Source organism: Sardina pilchardus, chromosome 9, assembly GCF_963854185.1.
Source record: "Sardina pilchardus chromosome 9, fSarPil1.1, whole genome shotgun sequence".
NCBI lineage: Eukaryota > Metazoa > Chordata > Actinopteri > Clupeiformes > Clupeidae > Sardina > Sardina pilchardus.
In genome coordinates, this window is record NC_085002.1 from 18,950,213 (window position 1) to 18,970,345 (window position 20,133).

Consider the following 20,133-nt stretch of genomic DNA (forward strand, 5'->3'; position numbering starts at 1 on the left):
CAGCTACACTTGCCACACATGATCCGCACTTCTACACCAGATTCTGGCTTTAGGACCAAAGTATGTCTCCCACCGTCTCCACATGGGTCCCTCTGAGGCGGAGTGATCCTGTTGCCTATGCCCGCACACGCTAGACCCGGGCCTGCAGGGGGAGTTTCCTCCACCCGTCAGTTACATTGTTTCCTGCAGTCTACGGCTAATTGGATTATAGCCGCTTGATCCGCTGGTACCTTCTGGAGCCGCCGTGCCCTCACACAACCAGGGCGTGCTACCGTTTCCACCATGTCCACCTGCGGGAATGCTTCCCAGTCCTGTTGCTTGCTTGCGTGACTAGGGTCTCGTTTTCTCAGGTTGTTGCTCATCATTATTTCTCTGTAGATGCTAAGGTAAGTTGATTTGTGTTATTTAATGAACAAACCTGTGAAGGTCTTTGTAGGCTATCTATTGACAGATTTGTGTCGCTGGCTAGTTTGTGTTGTCTGGTTCAAATTCTGAATATCCAGTTTCGGGACAATGTAGACTTAAAAGAAACAAGAAATAGGCTAAGTAAGGTAGTGTAAAAATATATCCTAATTGTAAATGAATGTGTAGAGAGAGGATGACTTTTTCTAATTGAAGAATTGTTATTTTGTAGCTAGCTGACAATACGAATATTTTTCTGGTTCATTTTCAGTAACTTAAGGCAGGATATATTTTGACATCACTTACATTTGAAAATGTGTAACTAACCTAATATATCAGTACATCTGTAGACTGTATTGTTTGATTAAGCTATTGTATTGCAGCATTCTCAAATAGTGATTATGTCTACTGAAAGAATGCCTGCAAATCACAAACATAAAAAGGAACAGCCAACTTGAAATATTGAGATTCATATCACATAGATATACCATGTATTTTCTGTGTCAGTCTGACTAAGCTGTGACTCCTAAAGCCCCCCCCCCATGCTGATGTGATAGGTCTTTGATCAAACACACAGGACTGTACAGCAAAATTAAGGTCAAGCCTTTGAGAATGTCCACACCCTGGAGTAGCTCTCAGAGTTTTAATTAAAAGGGAAAGAAGCAGGGCATTCTCTTTTGGTTTTACCTTATAGCCTAGCATACTTTGTCCTGTACCTGACCTAAATAGGCTATAGGTGTGATGTGCCTGTAACCACTCTACTACACCAAGCCTTCGATACCCCCACCACCATGCAACTTGGATTGTAGGGGTGGGATTGACAGTGACACAAACTGACTGTATGAGCCTATTTTCTTGGATGGGAGGTCCCATTACTCACACAGCATAATCCTGACCTCACAGCTTAAGTTTACTGCACATGTTGCACAAAGCAGCTGTGACCAGGCCTTATAATAGGCTCAGTGGACTCCTGTGTGGAGGAGATGCTGCTGTTGCTGTTGCTGCTGCTGGCCTACAGGTGGTGCTGTGAGAGCACTGAGTCGAGCATAGCATGCGACGTCCGGTATGTAGGGCACCGTAGGTGACTGCTCACAAGCCAGGACACCCATGGGGCAGCTGACCAAAATTAAATCAGATGGTTGGAGCAAACACAGGCATCAGTGTGCACCCAATCCCGAGGATTTCACCAAGGAAGGCTGCTCTGTAGCCACGCTAGTGCAAAGAGGCAGGGATGGTCCTTCCCCCTTGCTCTTCAGCATCCTCACTCTTCCTACTGTTTCTGGCTTGCTGTGTGCTGTACTGTAGGCAAGGGCCGTAGGAGGGGACGAGTGGTGACTATGGCAGACGGGAGATCATTTGGTGAGTTTCATTATGGCTACTGTCTGACAGAAGGCAGGGACGATTGATCAATTGACTTATCATTGTAATTATTGATTTGATTATATGTTAGTACTGTACAGTATATGCATACACACTGAATCCATACTTTTCTCTGTTAATGTCTCAGTGATCATGTGAACTCACCAAATTTTCAACCAGATTGACAAGAGAACAGTAATGTGAACAGCCACTCTCATTTTAATGACAGAATTCCACTGTTGATAGTTATGTTCCTTCTAATCCATCCACAGGCAGGAGACTGTCTGAGGGTTCAGAGTTCCCTGCTCAGATGGAGGCCAGGATAGGTATAGAGTCCTCTCGACATTCCGTCCTGCACCATGAGCGGGTCACTCTCGTGGTGGACGGCACCCACTTTGTTGTGGATCCAGCTTTATTCACTGCCCACCCGGACACCATGCTAGGAAGGTAAAAGCCAGACACCACAAATTCTTTGTCCAAATTTGTTGTCGGTGTTGTTATTTTTCCCTTATATCTACACTGATATTCATATCACTATGTCTCTGTTCATAAGTTTGGCATACAGCAATTTTACTTTCATTTTGAACTTTTGTTGTAGATTTTATTGGCAAGAAACATTTTCCTCATGGAATTTATTACACTTCTTAATAGGCAACAAGGGCATTTTTGTCAGATGACTGATTTCTTATCTCCATATATGGAAGATATTAGTTTTTGACACAAGTTTGATACAAACAAATGTGCTATTGTTCCTCATTTGTTCCACCATACAAATAGATGAATGGGCAAATAAACCCATAATGATGGAACAAATGATCAGAACTGAGAAGTTACTAGCTGAAGAGTTATTTACTCTGGTGGAAGCACTCAAGTTTCCTTACGAATATTCTTGTGGTGGCCAGCCTAAAGATTGATCTTAAAGGAACGCTCCATACTTCAACAGATTATAAAGACGTAAATGGTACTCCCATTTTTCACGAATTAAAGTCAAATTTGTGATATTTTTTCCTTACACACCAAAAGGCTTGTTTGTTGTAAAATGTTGTAAAATGTAACAATTGGTGTTCATCTTCACCAAGATAATCCTTTTACCTGGCATATGGAAAGATGCTGATTAAAGAGTATGATTATTGCACAGATGTCCCTTGGACTGATCAAAATAAAAGGCCACATGCACAATGTGCAGTTTTATCACACAACGCCATGCCACTAATGCCACAAGTTTTGAGAGCAAATGCAACTTGCATGCTGACTGCAAGGATATCCACCAGAGTGGTTGCCTGTGAACTGAATGCACAGGTTAAGTGCTCACCAATACCCCTTTTGTGTGCTTAATAGAAGTATTGTTTTTTTAGCATTCTTTGTTCAGTCTGGTTTTGAGGAGAGCGACATGTCAAAGGAGAACACTTATGTCTTGTTTCTGCCATGATCTCCCATAAACTGAATGTTCTGATTGCTATTTGCAGGATGTTTGGTCCTGCCCGTCAGCATAACTTCACTCGACCTAATGCGAAGGGAGAATATGAGATGGTAGAGGGCATTAATGCAAGCATTTTCCATGTAATCCTGGTAGGTGTCTCTGACTATTTCAATATAAGTGATCTTTTGTTATAATATACTATATAAAATATCATCATCATATCTCACTTAGCTGATTAATGCACCATAGCTGGTATAATCAGTATATTCATGGGTTTCATCAGTTCCCTTTCCACAGGTGGGTTGATCAAACACCTTGCAGTCTGCATTCATAATCTAGGTGCTTGATTTTATACACCTGTGGAAGGGGACCTGATGAAACCCATGAAGACAGTGTTTATTGTTGTTAAGTTATTTGTTTGTTTGTTTGCTGCTCGGACAGGACTACTACCGGGGGGGCATCCTGCAGTGTCCAGAGGGGGTGTCTGTGGCAGAGCTGCGGGAGGCCTGTGACTACCTCTGCATCAACTTCGACTACAACACTGTGAGATGTCGCGACCTCAGTGAGTCTCAAATCTGATCATTTTGAACCCAAGTGAACCGCTTAAAGCGAATTGTATTGTATGAGTTTCTGTGATAATGTGAGTTGCTTGTACACCTTGGCTTTACACTGGTGATGGTTGTATTGCTGCGTCCGGAATGGTCAATCGGTCTTACACCCGCTGTCATTGGCTGCTTTTAGGTGCTCTTCTCCATGAGCTGTCCAATGACGGTGCCCGTAGGCAGTTTGAGAGCTACCTGGAGGAGCTGGTGGTTCCAGCCATGGTGTCCAGTGCGCAGGAGGGGGAGAGAGAGTGCCACATCGTGGTGCTCTTAGACGACGACACTGTGGACTGGGACCATGACAACCCGCCACCCATGGGCGAGGAGTACTCTCAGAGTAAGCATCAGTTGGTGCCCAATTTAATGGACACTTTGCCTGGTAAACGTAGCACAGTAGTCATTTTGGAGACAGTCAAAAGTAAGATGTTACACACAAATGAATGATCATATAGTCCACTCATAGGAAAGGTGTATCTATAGCAAAGTTGAAATGATGTTACACAGTTTGATGCCCACATGGAAATCTGTGATTCTATTTTTAGCATGGCAAAATAGGGCGGAGTGTTACCGTATGTGATGTTATGCGCATTTTCCCAGAAATCACCACCACATTAACCTTGTGTCTCTGCTTGTTGCTTGCAGTCATATACAGCACCAAACTGTACCGCTTCTTCAAGTACATCGAGAACAGAGACGTGGCCAAAGCCCTACTGAAGGAGCGAGGACTGAAGAACATACGCATCGGCATCGAAGGTGAGGATGACACAGCAGCAGCACTGGGGGCAGCAGAACAGCATGCAGTAATGTCCTCTGCGTTAGCCGCATTGTGTATAAGCCGCAGGACAGTGTTTTATGCATGTTAAAAGAAACAAAACCATATACAATATTAACTGCCCCTGTGCATTAACCTGAAGAAATTTTGCTAAATCAATGGATAAGCCGCGGCTAATAGTTAGGAAATTACAGTATGGTGATAGGTGTTGGAAAACTATTTCAGTTTCAGTTAAATATGTGCTTTGTGTGTGCAACCAAGAATTTCTCATACTATATGTTGAAACCTTTATTTGCAATTTTGTAATACGGAGGAAGAGGAAGAGCAGAGCCCAGTACCATTTTCAAGTGAAATTAGAACTGTAACTAGAACTATAAAGGGACAAATGCAGTTTGATTTGTTCTTAAATTGCCTCATTAGATCTTAAATTGTTCACATTTTGCGTTTGACTCTCCAATATCCCAGGGTACCCCACATGCAAGGAGAAGGTGAAGCGGCGTCCAGGCGGCAGGTCAGAGGTCATCTACAACTACGTGCAGCGGCCGTTCATCCACATGTCCTGGGAGAAGGAGGAGGGCAAGAGCCGCCACGTGGACTTCCAGTGCGTGCGCAGCAAGAGCGTGCCCAACCTCATGGCCGCCATGGGCGAGGGCCCGACGCGCCCCGGAGCCACGCCCACTCCACAGGTGGACGAACTGGACCGTCTGAACGGACCCTCTCCTCAGCCCACGGCTGTGTTCATGCCCAGCAATGAGAGCCGAGATGTTTGAAGAGGACATGTGTGTGTGTGTGTGTGTGTGTGTGTGTGTGTGTGTGTGTGTCTGTGCTTTTTTAAAGGAGGAAACTGTATTCCACAGTCATCGTTACTTGATAGTATGTGTATGCACAGATGAAGCATTTTGAAGTGACATTAATGGATGTATGAAATTTCATTTTCACCATATGAAAAGGTCATCGACATGCAGTTCATGCGGACGTTTTACGAGTTAAGAGACTCATCGTAAAAAAAAAAACTACTTTAGATGAGACTTAAGAAGTGGGGGGATGTGACGTCTTGGTGCTTCGGCCACTTTTTCTTCTGAGCGCCCCCTAGTGTCAAGCCTGAGCTCATGAGGGAAGAATAGTCCAGACCAAAATATGTCCTTTATGCAAATTTCTGCATTTTTACAAGTCTTCTTCAGTGAACTCTACATTTTTTTTTAATAGATTGACATTTATGTGAGTTTTTGTAAAGCTATTTTGTATTCAATTCAAGGGGAATAGACTGTCAATATGAATTAAATTGATGTGACAAGGAATTTCAGTGTAAAAGAAAAAAAACATCTGCATCTGACAATTGGCTGCAATAAAATCACAATATGAGACTATCTTACCAAATAATTATTATAGTCTCTGGTCATTGCTTACACACTTACAGATAAAAGGAAAAGGAAATAAAAAAAATATATAGAATTATGGTGAAAAATAGTTTTATTGAACTCTGTATTATGCATTGCTCAACGTGGAATTGATCTAACCAGATCGATCAAGGGCTTAGAAATGTACACTTACTGTAGGTTCACACTTTGAAACCTACCCAACTATTCATATATCATGCAAACTCAATCTAGCAAAACACTGTTAAGATGCTTTTGGTGTATAGCTTGTACACTCACACAAAGGTAAAAAGTATTTCAGCTACCAGCCTCAGGTCAATCCATATCATGCACATATACACACACACATTCGGAATGCTTAAATGATGTTTCGAAACTGTTTCACTTAGGGCCTATTCAGACCGCAAGCGTAGCAACTGCATGTCAGCTGTGTTACCTTTCCGTTTGCATTTCAGCGCCCATGTTAACAGGTTAGAGTGTGCACACTGCCTGCGTGACAAATGTCTCCGGTGAAAACGTGTGCATGCTAGAAATAGACCGGCGCCTATTTTTCACGCAACACATGATGAGTATGTTGGAAGCTTTTCCATTCAAAACAGACAGTGAGGAGATGTTTTTAATGGGCAGACTGTCTGCAGCAGCGACGTATCCGAGACATTTCTGGTATGAATGTACATATAAAATGCAACGCAGCAGCCACGGAACACAGACAGAATACACACGCCATGCTTGCGCTGTGATTAAGCCTTTAGTTTAGAATATAATAGATGGCAAAAAGGAATCCCAATTCTTATGAACTAGAGGCCGTAGCTAAAGACTGAGGTCCAGTTGGCTGGGAATCATGAAGAGCTCTTAAATCCATGACCTTCACTGAGAAGGTCAGAGAAATGTCACACCCCAAACACAAACACAGAGATGAAATTAATATGTGAAAGCAGAACACTGGTGATGATATTCCACATCTCAAAAATATAAATACGGTGTGCTTAAAAATAACACAGATACACAATGCCATCACTTTTTCATCTGAAGTGCTTTCAAATCTAGAACCATAGAAATAACCTCAACACAAAATGCACATCAGTCTGTGAAAGGATTCACACAGATGATGTGTGGGCCACAAAGGTGATCACAGATCACTGCTATCTGTGACAAGTACCGCTCCACCTAGTGGTGCTTTCGTAAAGGCAAGAAAGAGGCCATGGATAACTAAACACCAAAGTCAAGTGAAAGGATGACATCCCCACGGACCACAATCCATAATCCAATATCATTCAGCGGCCCATGTAATAAGCAAAAAGAGATACACAAAGCACAGATAATATTGTATAATGTTCATAAATACTTCAGCTACAAAATGTTGAAAGTGCCTTTTAAAACGGTAAGATGAAGTCAAAACTTCAGGAAAGATCAAGAATCCAACACAGAACTAGTTTGAGAATATATGAATCCCCTTAAATACGTTCTCCATATTTCCCTGATGTTTCGTCCTGAATAGTGTTCAACAATTTCACAAGTAGAAATGTAGTTCCTCTCCTATGTTTAAAAAACAATAACAAATGAAATGACTGACAAAATCATATCAAAGAGGAATACCCAAAGAGGCCCTTATACATTTTGCATACGTAAAGCAAGGGGGTCTCTTTGGCAAGACAGGACATGATAATATAACAGTTAAAAGGCAAATAAGGGAAAAAAAAGTTTGATTCAAAAATATATATTATTTTTATCAAAAGATCTGCATCAGCTATGAATTGTCAACCACTCAAACTATCAAACTACCAGCATGATAATATAAAAATATAAAACTACAGCAATAACTGTTCTTTGGGAAAATCCAGCAATTATCAAAAAGGTTGCATTGCTTCAGCTTAAAGGAATATTTCACAAGTAGAAAGAACAATTACCAGTACTACCTCATGGTAGTACAGTTTTACCAAAATAAACAAAGTCAATGGATAAAAGGCATACTTGATTCACTACTCTGGCACTGAGTGACTCCACAAGGCATATACTAATTATTCCTGGAAAAGGGGGTGGTTCTTTCCATTTTTGGCAGTCGCGGGTGATCTCATCAACCCGGATAAGAAGGGGGGAAAAAAGCTGCACGAGCAACAGCAGCAGAAGAGCTGGATTATGAGTGGAGCTTGTTCTCTGCCAGGTCTGTCTGTGGCTTCCTGTGGTGGGGCTCCGAAACCAGCCTCGTCAGGGTGGAGTACAGTTCAGTGCAGCAACCCAGTTCACAACAAGCGCCTCTACACACACACACACACACACACACACACACACACACACACACACACAGACACACACAGACAGGCATAAGCAGCACCCTTTTGAGGATTCAGTCACATAGTGGCAATACGGGAGGTGAGGGCACACGTGGAGATTCAGCACGCACACAAACGCAGTAATGTAAGGAGACCATTTGGGACACACAGTGCAAATGGAAACTCTTACAACCCCCCCACACCCACCCCACCCCACTCCTGCCTAAAAAAAAAAAGGCAGGAGGAGAGAAACTAAACAGTTGTGGCAGACAGTGCCAGCCATTGTTCATTGTTGTGTTCTCCATGCATCCCCATTGGTCCTAAGGCTTCGAGGAAAGTGGACAGGCTGAGTGAGAGACCGCGTGTAACACTCACACAAGTGAATCAATTGAATCCATACATATCCCCCTGACTTCAGCCACAGCGCGACTGGCCAAGGCATCCGCAAGCGTAATCCACAGAGCGGACTGAAGGAGCGCGAGAGAGGAGTGTTGACAAGCCATGGGTGGAGTTAAGAGAGATAGGATAACGGAAGAAGAAGGAAAGGATCCAGGACAGGAATGGTCCATGGAGAGAAGGAGAGGATGTGCTTCCTTTATCTTTTCCCTCCCTTCATGTACGAGGGGATGGCTCCACGGGCGGTGAGGCCCTCAAAGCGCTTGTAGGTGTAGTTGATGAAGACCCAGTCCTTGTTCTTGTAGTCGGCCTCAGAGTGGTTGCTCGCAACGACAGGAGCTGAAAGGAAACGGATCAGGGTCACTCTCATGTTTGTCAGCAAAGAATAAATATTCTTACTCAAAGCATTATGAAAACACTTAAATTAAAATGTGCAGAAATATACATATTTGATAGTAGGTTTAAGGTGTGCTTACAGTAGTTTCAAATGATACTGCACAATAAAATTATTTACATTAAGTGGTTATAATGGTGATAATAGCACAATACAGCATGCACTGTACAGTACACCACCACATCAATGTATGGACAAGACGTGAAACATTACAAATGAACTGGCTGCAGTTTCACAATAGTTGTACCCTCTTTGTTCCTACCAATGTCTGTTTCATGACATTGACATGACAACAAATAACATACAGGCATTAAATACGAAGACATTTTATACATAGCTGCTTGGACAATTGTCCAAACACTGCTTTAGTCCCCATACTGGTGCCATTTAAATGAAACAACACGGCTCTTTAAACCAGCTGCCAAGTAGCTCAGCGGTGGTCACATGTGCACAAAGTGGCACTTTTATGCTTGAGTCTTTTTTTGCTCTTCCGTGCCGACAGGGCTACTGTTGCCACCAGCAACACTACTACAATCAGCAACATTCCCCTACCATTTCCTTTATGATGCTTTTTCACTCGTGACCAGAGCAAAAAAGAGCCTTGCAGACATATTCCATGTTGCCACTGATTATCCAATTCCACGGTGCTAGCAGAGATTTGGTCTAAAGTGAGCTTAAAGTCAGCATGAGACTGGAGACATGATGAGGCTGTGCTGTTGTCAGGCTAGTTTCTTACCTGCAGGTTGCAGAATGTCAGACTCTGGGAATTCATCGAAGTTGGATGTGTCATCAATGCTCTTGATCTCGATTGGAATGGCAGCTGGTCTCTCCCTAAATAAACACAGGACATCACAAAATCATCACACAAGATTGAAACCACTAGAAGGTAAACTAACATTAACAAATTGCCAAGATGGAATACAAGTGACGGCAGATAGACTAGACAACTGACGAATATTGCCACTAACTTTCCATGAAGTAATGGCCAGAGTTTGAGTGATGCTTGGTGGTACAGTATTTAAACTGTGCCATGACTCAGTATCAGTCATGGTATATTCATCTGGCAGTGACAGTGAAGACGAAAAGAGTGAAATGGCTTTGCTGTACCTGATGTGGTCATAATCCACGCCCTCAAAGAAAGGGTTCCTCTTAATCTCCTCCACACCAGTGGCACCAATGCGATGTTCCCACTCACAGCAGAATCTGTAAAACACGATGCTCATAAACTGTTGTATTCTAAGCTGCATTTCCAGATTTTCGTCTGAAAAAATCCTGGAAAGTCTCTTGGACAACCAGTCAGCCTTGGTTCTCTTTACGGATTTTATAAATGGCATTAATCATTGTGTCCAACTGCATTAGTCTGGCAAGAGATGAGAGAGATGAGGGGGGGGGGGCGTAGCCAACCTGAGAATGAGGGCCTTGGCCCTCTCGGAGATGGGCACCTCAGGAGGGAACACCAGCGTCTCCTTCCAGTTCATCACCTTCTTGTAGGTCTCCTGCGGCGTCTCCGAGCAGAACGGAGGGTAGCCTGCGGAGAGGGTCGCCGTGACAACACAGCCAAACAAAAGCCAGCCATTTCATCAAGCGGATTTGGGAGGAGTACAGTACAAGCACACATGGCCAGGGGTGTTCGTCCAGGCGATGCCACTGACCCATGGAGACTAATGAACACCGCTTGTGCCAGCTCCACATCAAAACAACGCCCTGGCGGCTCCAGGACTGCTAGTTATGGGTTCAGCAAGGGAGTACAAGCTGCTCTGTACTACAATACTTTATTGCTGCATTGCCGTTAGCCCACTTTGATTTAAAAAAAAAGTATGAGTATGAGTATGAGTATGAGTATGATAATGTCAAATTGAAATGTCTGAATCTCCTTTCTTTTCTCCCTTGTCTGTATGAGAATGTGGGAGGGGTAGGGATGGGGGTTTGTGGGCTGTGGGCTGGAAGATTGTGTTGAACTCTTAATGAATTGTATGTTTTGCATTGTGATGAAAAAGTCAATAAAAAAAGACATATGAAAGAAAGAAATGTCTGAATTGAATTGTGATCTTACCGATGAGCATCTCGTACATGATGACTCCGAGGCTCCACCAATCACAGAGCTTGTTGTAGCCTGTCTGCATGAAGACCTCGGGAGCGATGTAGTCGGGGGTGCCCACTGTGGAGAAGGCCTAGTGGGACAGAGAAGAAAGACTGAGCAGGAACATAACTCAGACATCATTCACATAACGGCAGCAGGACTTTGAATATGTATAAGTATACAGTAACATCACATAGAAGCCCTGGAACCAAGTATGTTCATGAGTATGAATTTCAAGTCAAGAAAATGGGTTCGTGTTTCTGTACTTGAGACACATGTATGAAGAAATATTTCTTTCCTTTGTTATGTATACGTCATGTGTCTGGCAACACAAGTGTTGTGACATTAAGTCGCTAAAAACAAAACCTTCCCTTTCGGTGTGCCGGGGAACTCAAGAGAGTGCTTAAGACTCCAGACGGAGTGGGTGTAACAGCATGGGAACCAAAGGCTGGTTAAACTGAGTCACCCCGCTCCAACTTACCAGCTGCCGACGATTCCTCTTCCAGGTCTCAGCCTTCCTCTTGGAGTTCATGTTCTGAGAAGCTATTGAGGAAAAGCAGACGCCACAAAATGCCCAGTGACTAAACAGCTTTCTCATTGCTTTATACAGTATGATATAAAATTATCTCATGTGCTATTATTAGCACATTCCAGCCACATGTTAAAGGAGAAATCTGGCAACTTTTCACATAGATCTTCATTCGTCAAAGTCACAGAGTACTGTCGGTACAAAAAAAAAAAAAAAACACAATTGGTTTTACCTAGCTCGAGTTGCTAGTCCCAACAACTAAAGCAGCCAGGCAGCTACAGTGCTACACTCTGGAGGCATGAACATGACGGCTCACGGACCTGCCTCCAGAGTTTAACAGTGTAGCTGTACTGACAGTACCGACAGTACTCAGTGACCTAAATAAATGGAGATCTACAATATATGAAAAATCACCGGATTTCTCTTTTAAAGAATGTCTTCATAGTTTCATACTATACAGTAGATGTTGCACTGCCACATATAGTAAGCATAAATGCAGGTGTAACATTGACTTATCTTACACTTCAGCTAAATAATAATGACTTAAACCAGGTTGTTCATCTAGCTAAAAAAGACTAGTCTTCGATTCTTTTGCTGAAACCAGCCCTTTGATAAATGTACATTTTATATTATTACAGAGGGAAAGAAGGATGAAGACGGAGATTTTGACACATACTGAAGTCATTGGACAGACTATGGTTGAGATTCCTGTAGAATTCTGTGCGATGGGCCTTCTTGAGTCCTGTGCATAGGCCAAAGTCTGACAGCTTGACGTGGCCCTATAACAGGATATACACAAGCAGCACTAAAATAAACAGTTTGTGATTCAGTGGTGGGAGAATTGAAGTCATCGTAACAGGGGAAGTCAAAAATAATTCCCTGCCATTAGGGCTGTGTATTTAATTGGCAAGAATCTGACGATACGATACATCACGATACAAGGGTTACGATTCATGGGTTATGATTCAATATATTGTAAAATATTTCAATACCGTGCGAAAGGCAATATAATGTGATTGTTAAGTCTATTATATAAATTTTTCTAAAATTAAAGAAGATACCACCATGTATGCCAAATGTGAGTAAAAAAAAGTTTGCTTTGGCAAACAATTAAATACACTGTACAGTAAAGTTCTGCCAATGTCAATGCTTATATATTAAGCAAATAAAACAAATGCTTGCATGTAAACTATATATATATATAAAAAAATGATATTATGTTTTTGAAAATCAATAAAGTGTTTTCAAATAAAGTACTGCGATATTCAATATTTTCGTACAGTCCTACATTCATGCAGCTGCTACATTAGATAGATAAAGAATCACACACATCTTTTAACAAATACATATACAAAACCCAAGAGCTACTTTCTAAGGAAGTATGTAAAACTTCTAACAAAATACCCCTCAGTCATGCTAGATGACCGAAAGCTTCGCCTTTTATCTAGGAAGTGTATGGACAAATAGGGTAAGGTTGTGAAAGATGACTTCCCCAAGGAGGATGTGAAAATCATGATTTCATCTTCTCTACTCAGAATCCACTGAGAAGCGAGCATGTAGTCATACTTAGCATCTCAGAGTTAATTTGAGACTTTGAACTGATCTGTCTGTCTACTGTGCGTGGGCGACAACGTCATGGCCTAGTACTGGGGATGACCCCCCCCCCCTTGTATTGGAAAATATATCACCAGCTAGCATATATGCAAACAAACAAACACACAAACAAACACCCATACACCCACACACACAGACCTTTGAGTCCAGCAGCAGGTTGTCTGGTTTGATGTCCCTGTGAATGAAGCCAAGCTGGTGGATGGAGTCGATGGCCAGCACAGTCTCCGCCACATAGAACTGCGTTTCCTCCTCCGTCAGGGTGTCCTTTTTCATCAGCAGTGTCATCATGTCCCCTGTGGTGGTGAAAGGAAGGGAAAGGAAGGGAGGCCAAACTGCTAATCATTTGACCATTTCCAAAACTATGCAAACTCTGAGCCGGTCACAATGTCCCTACTTGTTCCACACCCAAATCCTTTGGCTCTTAAAGTGTGGCATCATGCTTGGCTTACGTGCGTGTCCAATTTCTCAAATGATAGACATACGGCCATTCCCGGCCCCTATGCCATGACTCCTAGGAAGAGATCTATGGCTGGGTGCACTGACTACCCCACAATGTACTTCATTAAAGACACTTTGCGTTCAAAGTCACAAATATTATTTTGTATTCTCACAAGCAGCTTTATTCATTTTTCACTTGACCACTGCCCTCCCGTTCATCTAAATATCTAGAAAATGAAGTCACTATTTATAAGCTGTTTATAAGATGAAGTCACTGTTTATAAGCATTTTAATTTGATCATACAACCTAACATTTAAAGACAGTGAATCAAGCCAGCCAGGCTCATTTCCATAAACAAACTTTCTCAGCTTTTCCCAGCTGAGTCAAATGCTAAAACTTCCCATTAAAAAGCTGAAATCATTCAACAGATCCAGACCAACAGGGAGGACACATTCGTGTCAAAATTCCAATCACCCAAGATACACAGACGTATTAAAAATGTCAGTTCCTAACCCACACAAAAGAGCCATCAATTCACATACAAGGTAGATAAAGTTACCTACCTACTAACATATTCATTTTTCTGATGCTTCTATCTAAAGAGACTTACATACGTCAATTCTTACAAGAGCCAGTTTCCTCAAAGCAACTCTGGGTTAAGCGCCTTCCTCTACAACACAACAGTGGCAGCCAGGTAATTCATTCAACCCTCAACCTTTCTGCTACCCCAGCTCCCTAGCTATTATACTCCCACTGCCCCACTACAAGCAAACTGCCACTGTACTACTCTGGACCAGTTACAGCTGCTACAGGCCAGATACTCACCCCCTGGCAGAAACTCCATTAGAAGGTAGAGGTTCAGCTTGTCCTGGAAGCTGTAGAACATCTTGACCACCCACAGACTGTCAGCCTGCACCAGAATATCCCTCTCCGCTCGGATATGGCCAACCTGACAACAAAGGGACAGTGCTCAGTCCATGACCAAAGAGCCTGGCATGCTGAGAATGGCCAGAACTAAGATCAACTGCATTTGCATATGAGATGACTATCATACACCATTTGTTTGTTTGAATTACGCAACTCTGAATCATCCCTCCTAAAACAATATACTCATTGTGTCTGCATACAAGACATTGACTGCATAGCTCAGAAGTATACAAACAGTATCTATCTATATACTGTACAGTGTTTCCCACAGATTAGAAGGCAATGTGTGGTGGTCGCCCCATGACGGGGGGGGTCAAAGTGCACCCATATTTTTCATTTTTTTTTTCATCCTTTTTACCGCTCTCCTTTCATATAATGTAATTATTTTTTTACCAAGATGTGAAGCTTGTCTTTATTTGAAACACACACATTATGTAATTATTTACATTATATAGGCCTATAGGCTACTGACATTTCTGATATTCATAACAGCAAACTTTATGCAGATTATAGCCTACTATAGCCTACTATTCATATTACCATTAACTCCACTTCTTAAATTCAGCTGTCTGGTTGAAGCCTCAAAATATTGTAAACATAGCAGGCTAAGCTTATCATACTCTACTGGTTGGACTGTTCAGTTTCCCCACATGTGTTTAAGTTTCAAGGTAAGATAATACTTTTTCTCCTTGGGACAGGCCCTTTTAAGTCTTGGAGTTGACAAACATTGTTGGTCAGTCAACTTGAATGCAAGAGTTTTAATGTCTGCAGCATAGCCTACTATAATGATGCTAACCGAATATAACAGTAGCCTAATTTAGCTAGTCGTCTTCTGTGCGTCAATGCGTCCACGATTGTGAATGTTTTATTTGGATTAAATGTGCATGTGGAGGGCGGCTGTCCATTGAGCGCGCACGAGAGCGGGCCAAGGAGAATGAGTTTACTTCTACTGTTTGGTAATTAAGTTGCACGCATAGACTACAAAAGTTGCGGGAGAACTTTATGCTTCTACCCGAGCAGCGTCAGGTACATCAGTGCGATCACCTACCACGCTTCCAGGGATGATCTCGTTGGTTTTCATGGAGACAGACAGCCGCGGTGTGCACGGAGGGTAGGGGCTGTGCGTGTGTGTGTGTATGAGAGACATAAATGCGCGAGTGAAAGAGATAAGAGGGAGCGCAGGGAAAGGAAATTCAGCTTTACGAATGCTGCGTGTTTTTCAATAGCGTTTCAACATAAGAATAAATAAATAAATAAAAGAATAACGAAACGCAATATGTGGCGGCAGGTGCTGAATCTGTGGCGCACCGCCACAATTTTGTCTATGTGTGGGAAACACTGCTGTACATCCACACTTTTTATTTTTTTGCTGTGCGAGCAACCTGGAGTGATGTGTCTCTCTAGGAATGTGTGTAAATAGGGCTAGACGAGGGCAACACACAGGGCAAACATGCGATAACCATTCAACAAATATCGTCATGGCGGCAGCGCACTGTCAACTCCTACCTGTTCCTTTTCCAGCATGTCTGCTTTACGCAGGATTTTCATAGCATACACATGACCCGTGTCCTTCTTCTGAACCAGGCGCACCTTAATGGGAGAGGTCAAAGAAAGTCAGATGTTGGCATTAAATGTAAACACACATATGTATCAAATTCTACCAAACATACAACTCACTCAAGTAGATACAAGTTGACAATCCAAGATTGATTCCCACTACATACCGGCTCCAACATTCCATACCTATACAAACTCATTCACTCAAATACTTAAGTACACATCCAAGGGGGAAATATGTGTGTACCTCTCCAAAAGCACCTCGTCCAATCACTTTGAGGGATTCAAAGTCATCCAAACCCAATCTAGTCCTCTTGAGCCGCAGGAACTCTGTCTCCTTCCGAGCATGCTCAGAACGCCTCATACGCTTCTGTAGCACACATACATAACTGCACATTGAGTGTGTGTACATGAGAAATGTTCATTTGTGCATATAGGTGTTGACATTATCTCTGTTTTGCTGTGTGTGTGTGTGTGTGTGTGTGTGTGTGTGTGTGTGTGTGTGTGTGTGTGTGTGTGTGTGTGTGTGTGTGTGTGTGTGTGTGTGAGTGTCTGTGCAAGCATCCACCAACCTCCTCTTCAGGCAGCCCCTCTTCATCCATGACCTTCTCCAGCTTCTGCTGCCTGTTGACACAGATTTGACATTCAGTTTCATCACTTCACACACCCTCCTCCTCCCCTCCTCAAAAAAGCAGAAGCTTGCTTTCATAATTAAACCATCTCTGGCTTGCTTCATTCTGCCAGCAAGCCCACAGCACAGACTATATTCGCTGTCTGGTATTTCCCCTTCAGGCCTGGCTGGCTCAACTAAAAGCAGGCATGTATTCTATGCCATGGTTCCTTTAAGGGATAAGGAAGCAGAAGTAGCCAAGCTTCCTACAGACACAAGAGACCCTGGGAAAACTCAACTGAGTCCCTCATAAGATATCCTCCTCCAGTGCCTAATAAGCCGTGACTTTGGGCAAAGACTGCAGGAAATGGAAAAATGTCTAACAAAAACATATCTTAAAAAAATAAAAAAATAAATAAATTTAAAAAAAAGTTACTGTACACCTCCTTAGCAGCACTTAGTAGTAATGGTGTGGTTAAGAGTTGGGACACAGATTAAAAAATGACTCGACGTAGGCTAGCTGAGTTGTGAGAGGCCGCATGCATACCATCCTATCATTTCATGTTGCTAGGGAAAGGGCTCTCGCTGGTCTTGCATAATAGTTGTGCAAGAGTGAGTAGAAGTATAACTGTAAGTGGCCTCATCTGCGAAATCATGGCAAAGACTATGCTGAAAAAATAATGAACAATGGCTAACTTTTCATCGCTTTTTGTGAGGGAGTCGTTTACACGAAGCCCTACAACAACAAAAAAAACACTTCACTATAATTTTAAGATCTGTGATTTAGTACTTTTGTTCATTTGTCTGCTTTGCATAACATCTAGCCAAATCTGGACTGTTTAACTACAAGATGAAATACACAGGTTAACTGCCTTTCTGCCTTTAGACAAAGACTAGTCAGAGAGAAATGGCCCCTTGCATGTTGGAGCAACACTGGTGACGTTCAATATAAGGAATACACCTTGTAACACACTGCACTGCAATGCCATTCAAATAAAATCTTTCCATTTAGCCTACTGGTATTTTAATTCCAGAAGAATGTTCAATTATTTTGCTGTTAAAGAGAACTTGCAATAATGGTGCACGGCAAAATGCAATTAAATAATTTTAAAAACTACATTCTGTTCTGGATGTTGGTTGATCAACAGCCAGCAACATACTTAGGCTACATGACTATGACATGACATACAATATGCAGTCTGGATGATAACAGTTTATGTATGCACAGCCAAAAATGCACTAGTGCCATCCTGGGTAAACAATGAAAGAGTGAGTGGAATTCGTGAGGGTATTTATTTGCATTCCCCAACTTCCTCTCATGCGGGCTATACCTCATTTCCCTCTCCTCATGCTGGGCAATCAGGTTACTGTAGAAGTTTTCCAGGGTCACCTTGGCCATGGTCACTCTCTCTTTTGTGTGGTTACTCATTGAGGAGCCAGAAGAGTGACCTCTCGTTGCCATGGTTTTCTGTAAAACAACAGCAGCCAAGTTCAGGATTTGAAAAAGAAACACATAAACTTACAGACAGATAAGGACTTTGCCTAGTTGGCAGATGTCATCCTCATAGAATCCAAAAGAAATCTGAACGCTCTACTAAATAAATGCCTGTGTTAATCTCAGATGTGTGATTCACACAGATCTATGCGCAGGCTATCTTCACATTTCAATGACATCAGCTGAGCAAATCAAGTGGGTGTGAGAGTAAGTGACAGCTGAAGGACGTGTTCTGTCCCTGCGTCCACTTCAACAAAATTGAACGGGTGATGTGCTCACAATTCCATTAAGATAGGCTACTGTGCCAGTCGGCTGCGAAATGTTTAGAGGCCGTTTCCAGAAATCCGAACATATGGTTTGCGGTCTGTAATTCTCGGCTAAGGACATTCAATTATACCTAACTTTAGAAACTCTTTAAGAGCAAAAATTCGGGGAGTGCAGGGAATTTCAAAGCGAAAAATTGTAATAAGAAGTCAATGTTATCTTTCCAGCTATACGATTGGCAAAATGTCTGGAAAATACAATGGCGCTGATTTTTTTCAAACGCCGTACCTATAACGATGTCATCCCCAACACCGCAAGTTTCACTGAAAATAGTCATCGACTATGGGCGACTTCAGTAATAGCCTATACCAAAATAATAAAACCAGTCTAGAGGTACAAAACATTGACAACTTTGGAAATGACACATCAGTCAGGATCACAGACTAGGCCTAGGCTACAGCACGCAGCATTTTTCAACTGATGAGCAAGCGCCACATGCCCACTAAACTTCTGCGAAAAAGGCAGTGTAGCTACGGCGTAAAGATATGCCTAAAAGCCAGCAACATTATCAGGACGCAAAATGGCACTAGATAACGTTTTAAGGCTGCTGAAAATGAACAGACAAATCTGTCTATCAACAAATAATCAGAAAACAATGACTGTAATAAGGGGTGGAGGTATATTACTACTGCATTACTAAACCCACAGCTATTGAAAATAAACTACGTTTCCATTTTAAGTAGTCCCACGTAACAAAGAGTAATAAAGTCGAATTTGAAACATACCAGAATTGGTAACGTCGGTCAGGGTTTACAGCGAGATGAAGAGCTCCGTATGATGCTTTGTTCTAAGCAAAATAATAGCTACTCGAAAGAACGAATTGCTGCCAACTTCGCAGAGCAACTCTGCAAACTACCACGCAACGGGGTTCTTAAAAAGACCACTCCGTTGTATTAACTTCAATATGCCACTCATAACTACATAACGGATCTTGGTATCTCCTCAAAAAAAATAATGCTCTGTAAACTTCAGAAACAGACAACTTCCCTTTTTCGTGATGACGATATCCACTAGAATTACTGAAAACGCCCCTCCCCACCCATTAAAGCAATCTGCTGAAGTTCAACCTGTGATCGTGGGATATAGTTCAATTTTGATTCAACTAGCCATGTGAAATTATGTTCTTTATAATGGTCTTCATAATGGTCGATGAATAAAACTATCGTTATATTGTTTCACAATTAAAGGAATAGGCTATATATGTATAGGCTAATTAAATTGGGCCTTTTCAAATTCAAATAGATTACTAGATTAGCATATCAGGCCTGGATAAATAAAAGAAAGCACTAACAATTAGAGGCGAATAATGTAACACTTAAACTCACTGTCTGCTGTTGTGGGTTGAATTAGTTTGCTCTTTCATTAATCATCCAAATCATCATTAGAAGTCATCATCCAAAGGCTTTACATTGTTCCGGTGTTCTTGTTACGTTATTTGTGAACAAACATAATGTTTATCATCTGCAGCATAGTTCAAATAAAGTAATTCTTCACAACTAATTATTAATTTGATTATCTACGTGTACAGTTTACACCACAGCAAATACGTCTTGCAACGTCAAGCCGC

At 42.0% G+C, this 20,133-nt stretch overlaps 2 protein-coding genes across 3 annotated transcripts; one reads left to right on the forward strand and one right to left on the reverse strand.

The window, feature by feature from the left end:
* Positions 1–264: 264 nt before the first annotated feature.
* Positions 265–5,678, forward strand: kctd20 (potassium channel tetramerization domain containing 20). Its single transcript, XM_062546134.1, has 8 exons — positions 265–386; positions 1,708–1,761; positions 2,034–2,208; positions 3,228–3,330; positions 3,623–3,743; positions 3,923–4,120; positions 4,426–4,536; positions 5,021–5,678. The coding sequence occupies exons 2-8, from the start codon at positions 1,740–1,742 to the stop codon at positions 5,323–5,325; spliced, it is 1,035 nt and encodes a 344-aa protein (XP_062402118.1). The 5' UTR covers positions 265–386; positions 1,708–1,739; the 3' UTR covers positions 5,326–5,678.
* Positions 5,679–8,443: 2,765 nt separating this feature from the next.
* On the reverse strand, positions 8,444–20,023 carry stk38b (serine/threonine kinase 38b). Of its 2 annotated transcripts, none has more exons than XM_062546136.1 (14): positions 19,892–20,023; positions 18,079–18,215; positions 16,710–16,761; positions 16,385–16,507; positions 16,087–16,170; positions 14,479–14,602; positions 13,353–13,507; positions 12,277–12,379; positions 11,553–11,614; positions 11,045–11,162; positions 10,396–10,519; positions 10,099–10,194; positions 9,728–9,822; positions 8,444–8,936 (listed from the first exon to the last, which is right to left on the reverse strand). In XM_062546136.1, the coding sequence occupies exons 2-14, from the start codon at positions 18,207–18,209 to the stop codon at positions 8,797–8,799; spliced, it is 1,407 nt and encodes a 468-aa protein (XP_062402120.1). In that variant the 5' UTR covers positions 18,210–18,215; positions 19,892–20,023; the 3' UTR covers positions 8,444–8,796. The 2 variants fall into 2 exon arrangements, with proteins under 2 accessions (XP_062402120.1, XP_062402119.1); XM_062546135.1 differs by lacking the exon at positions 19,892–20,023 and adding an exon at positions 19,292–19,516.
* Positions 20,024–20,133: the final 110 nt, after the last annotated feature.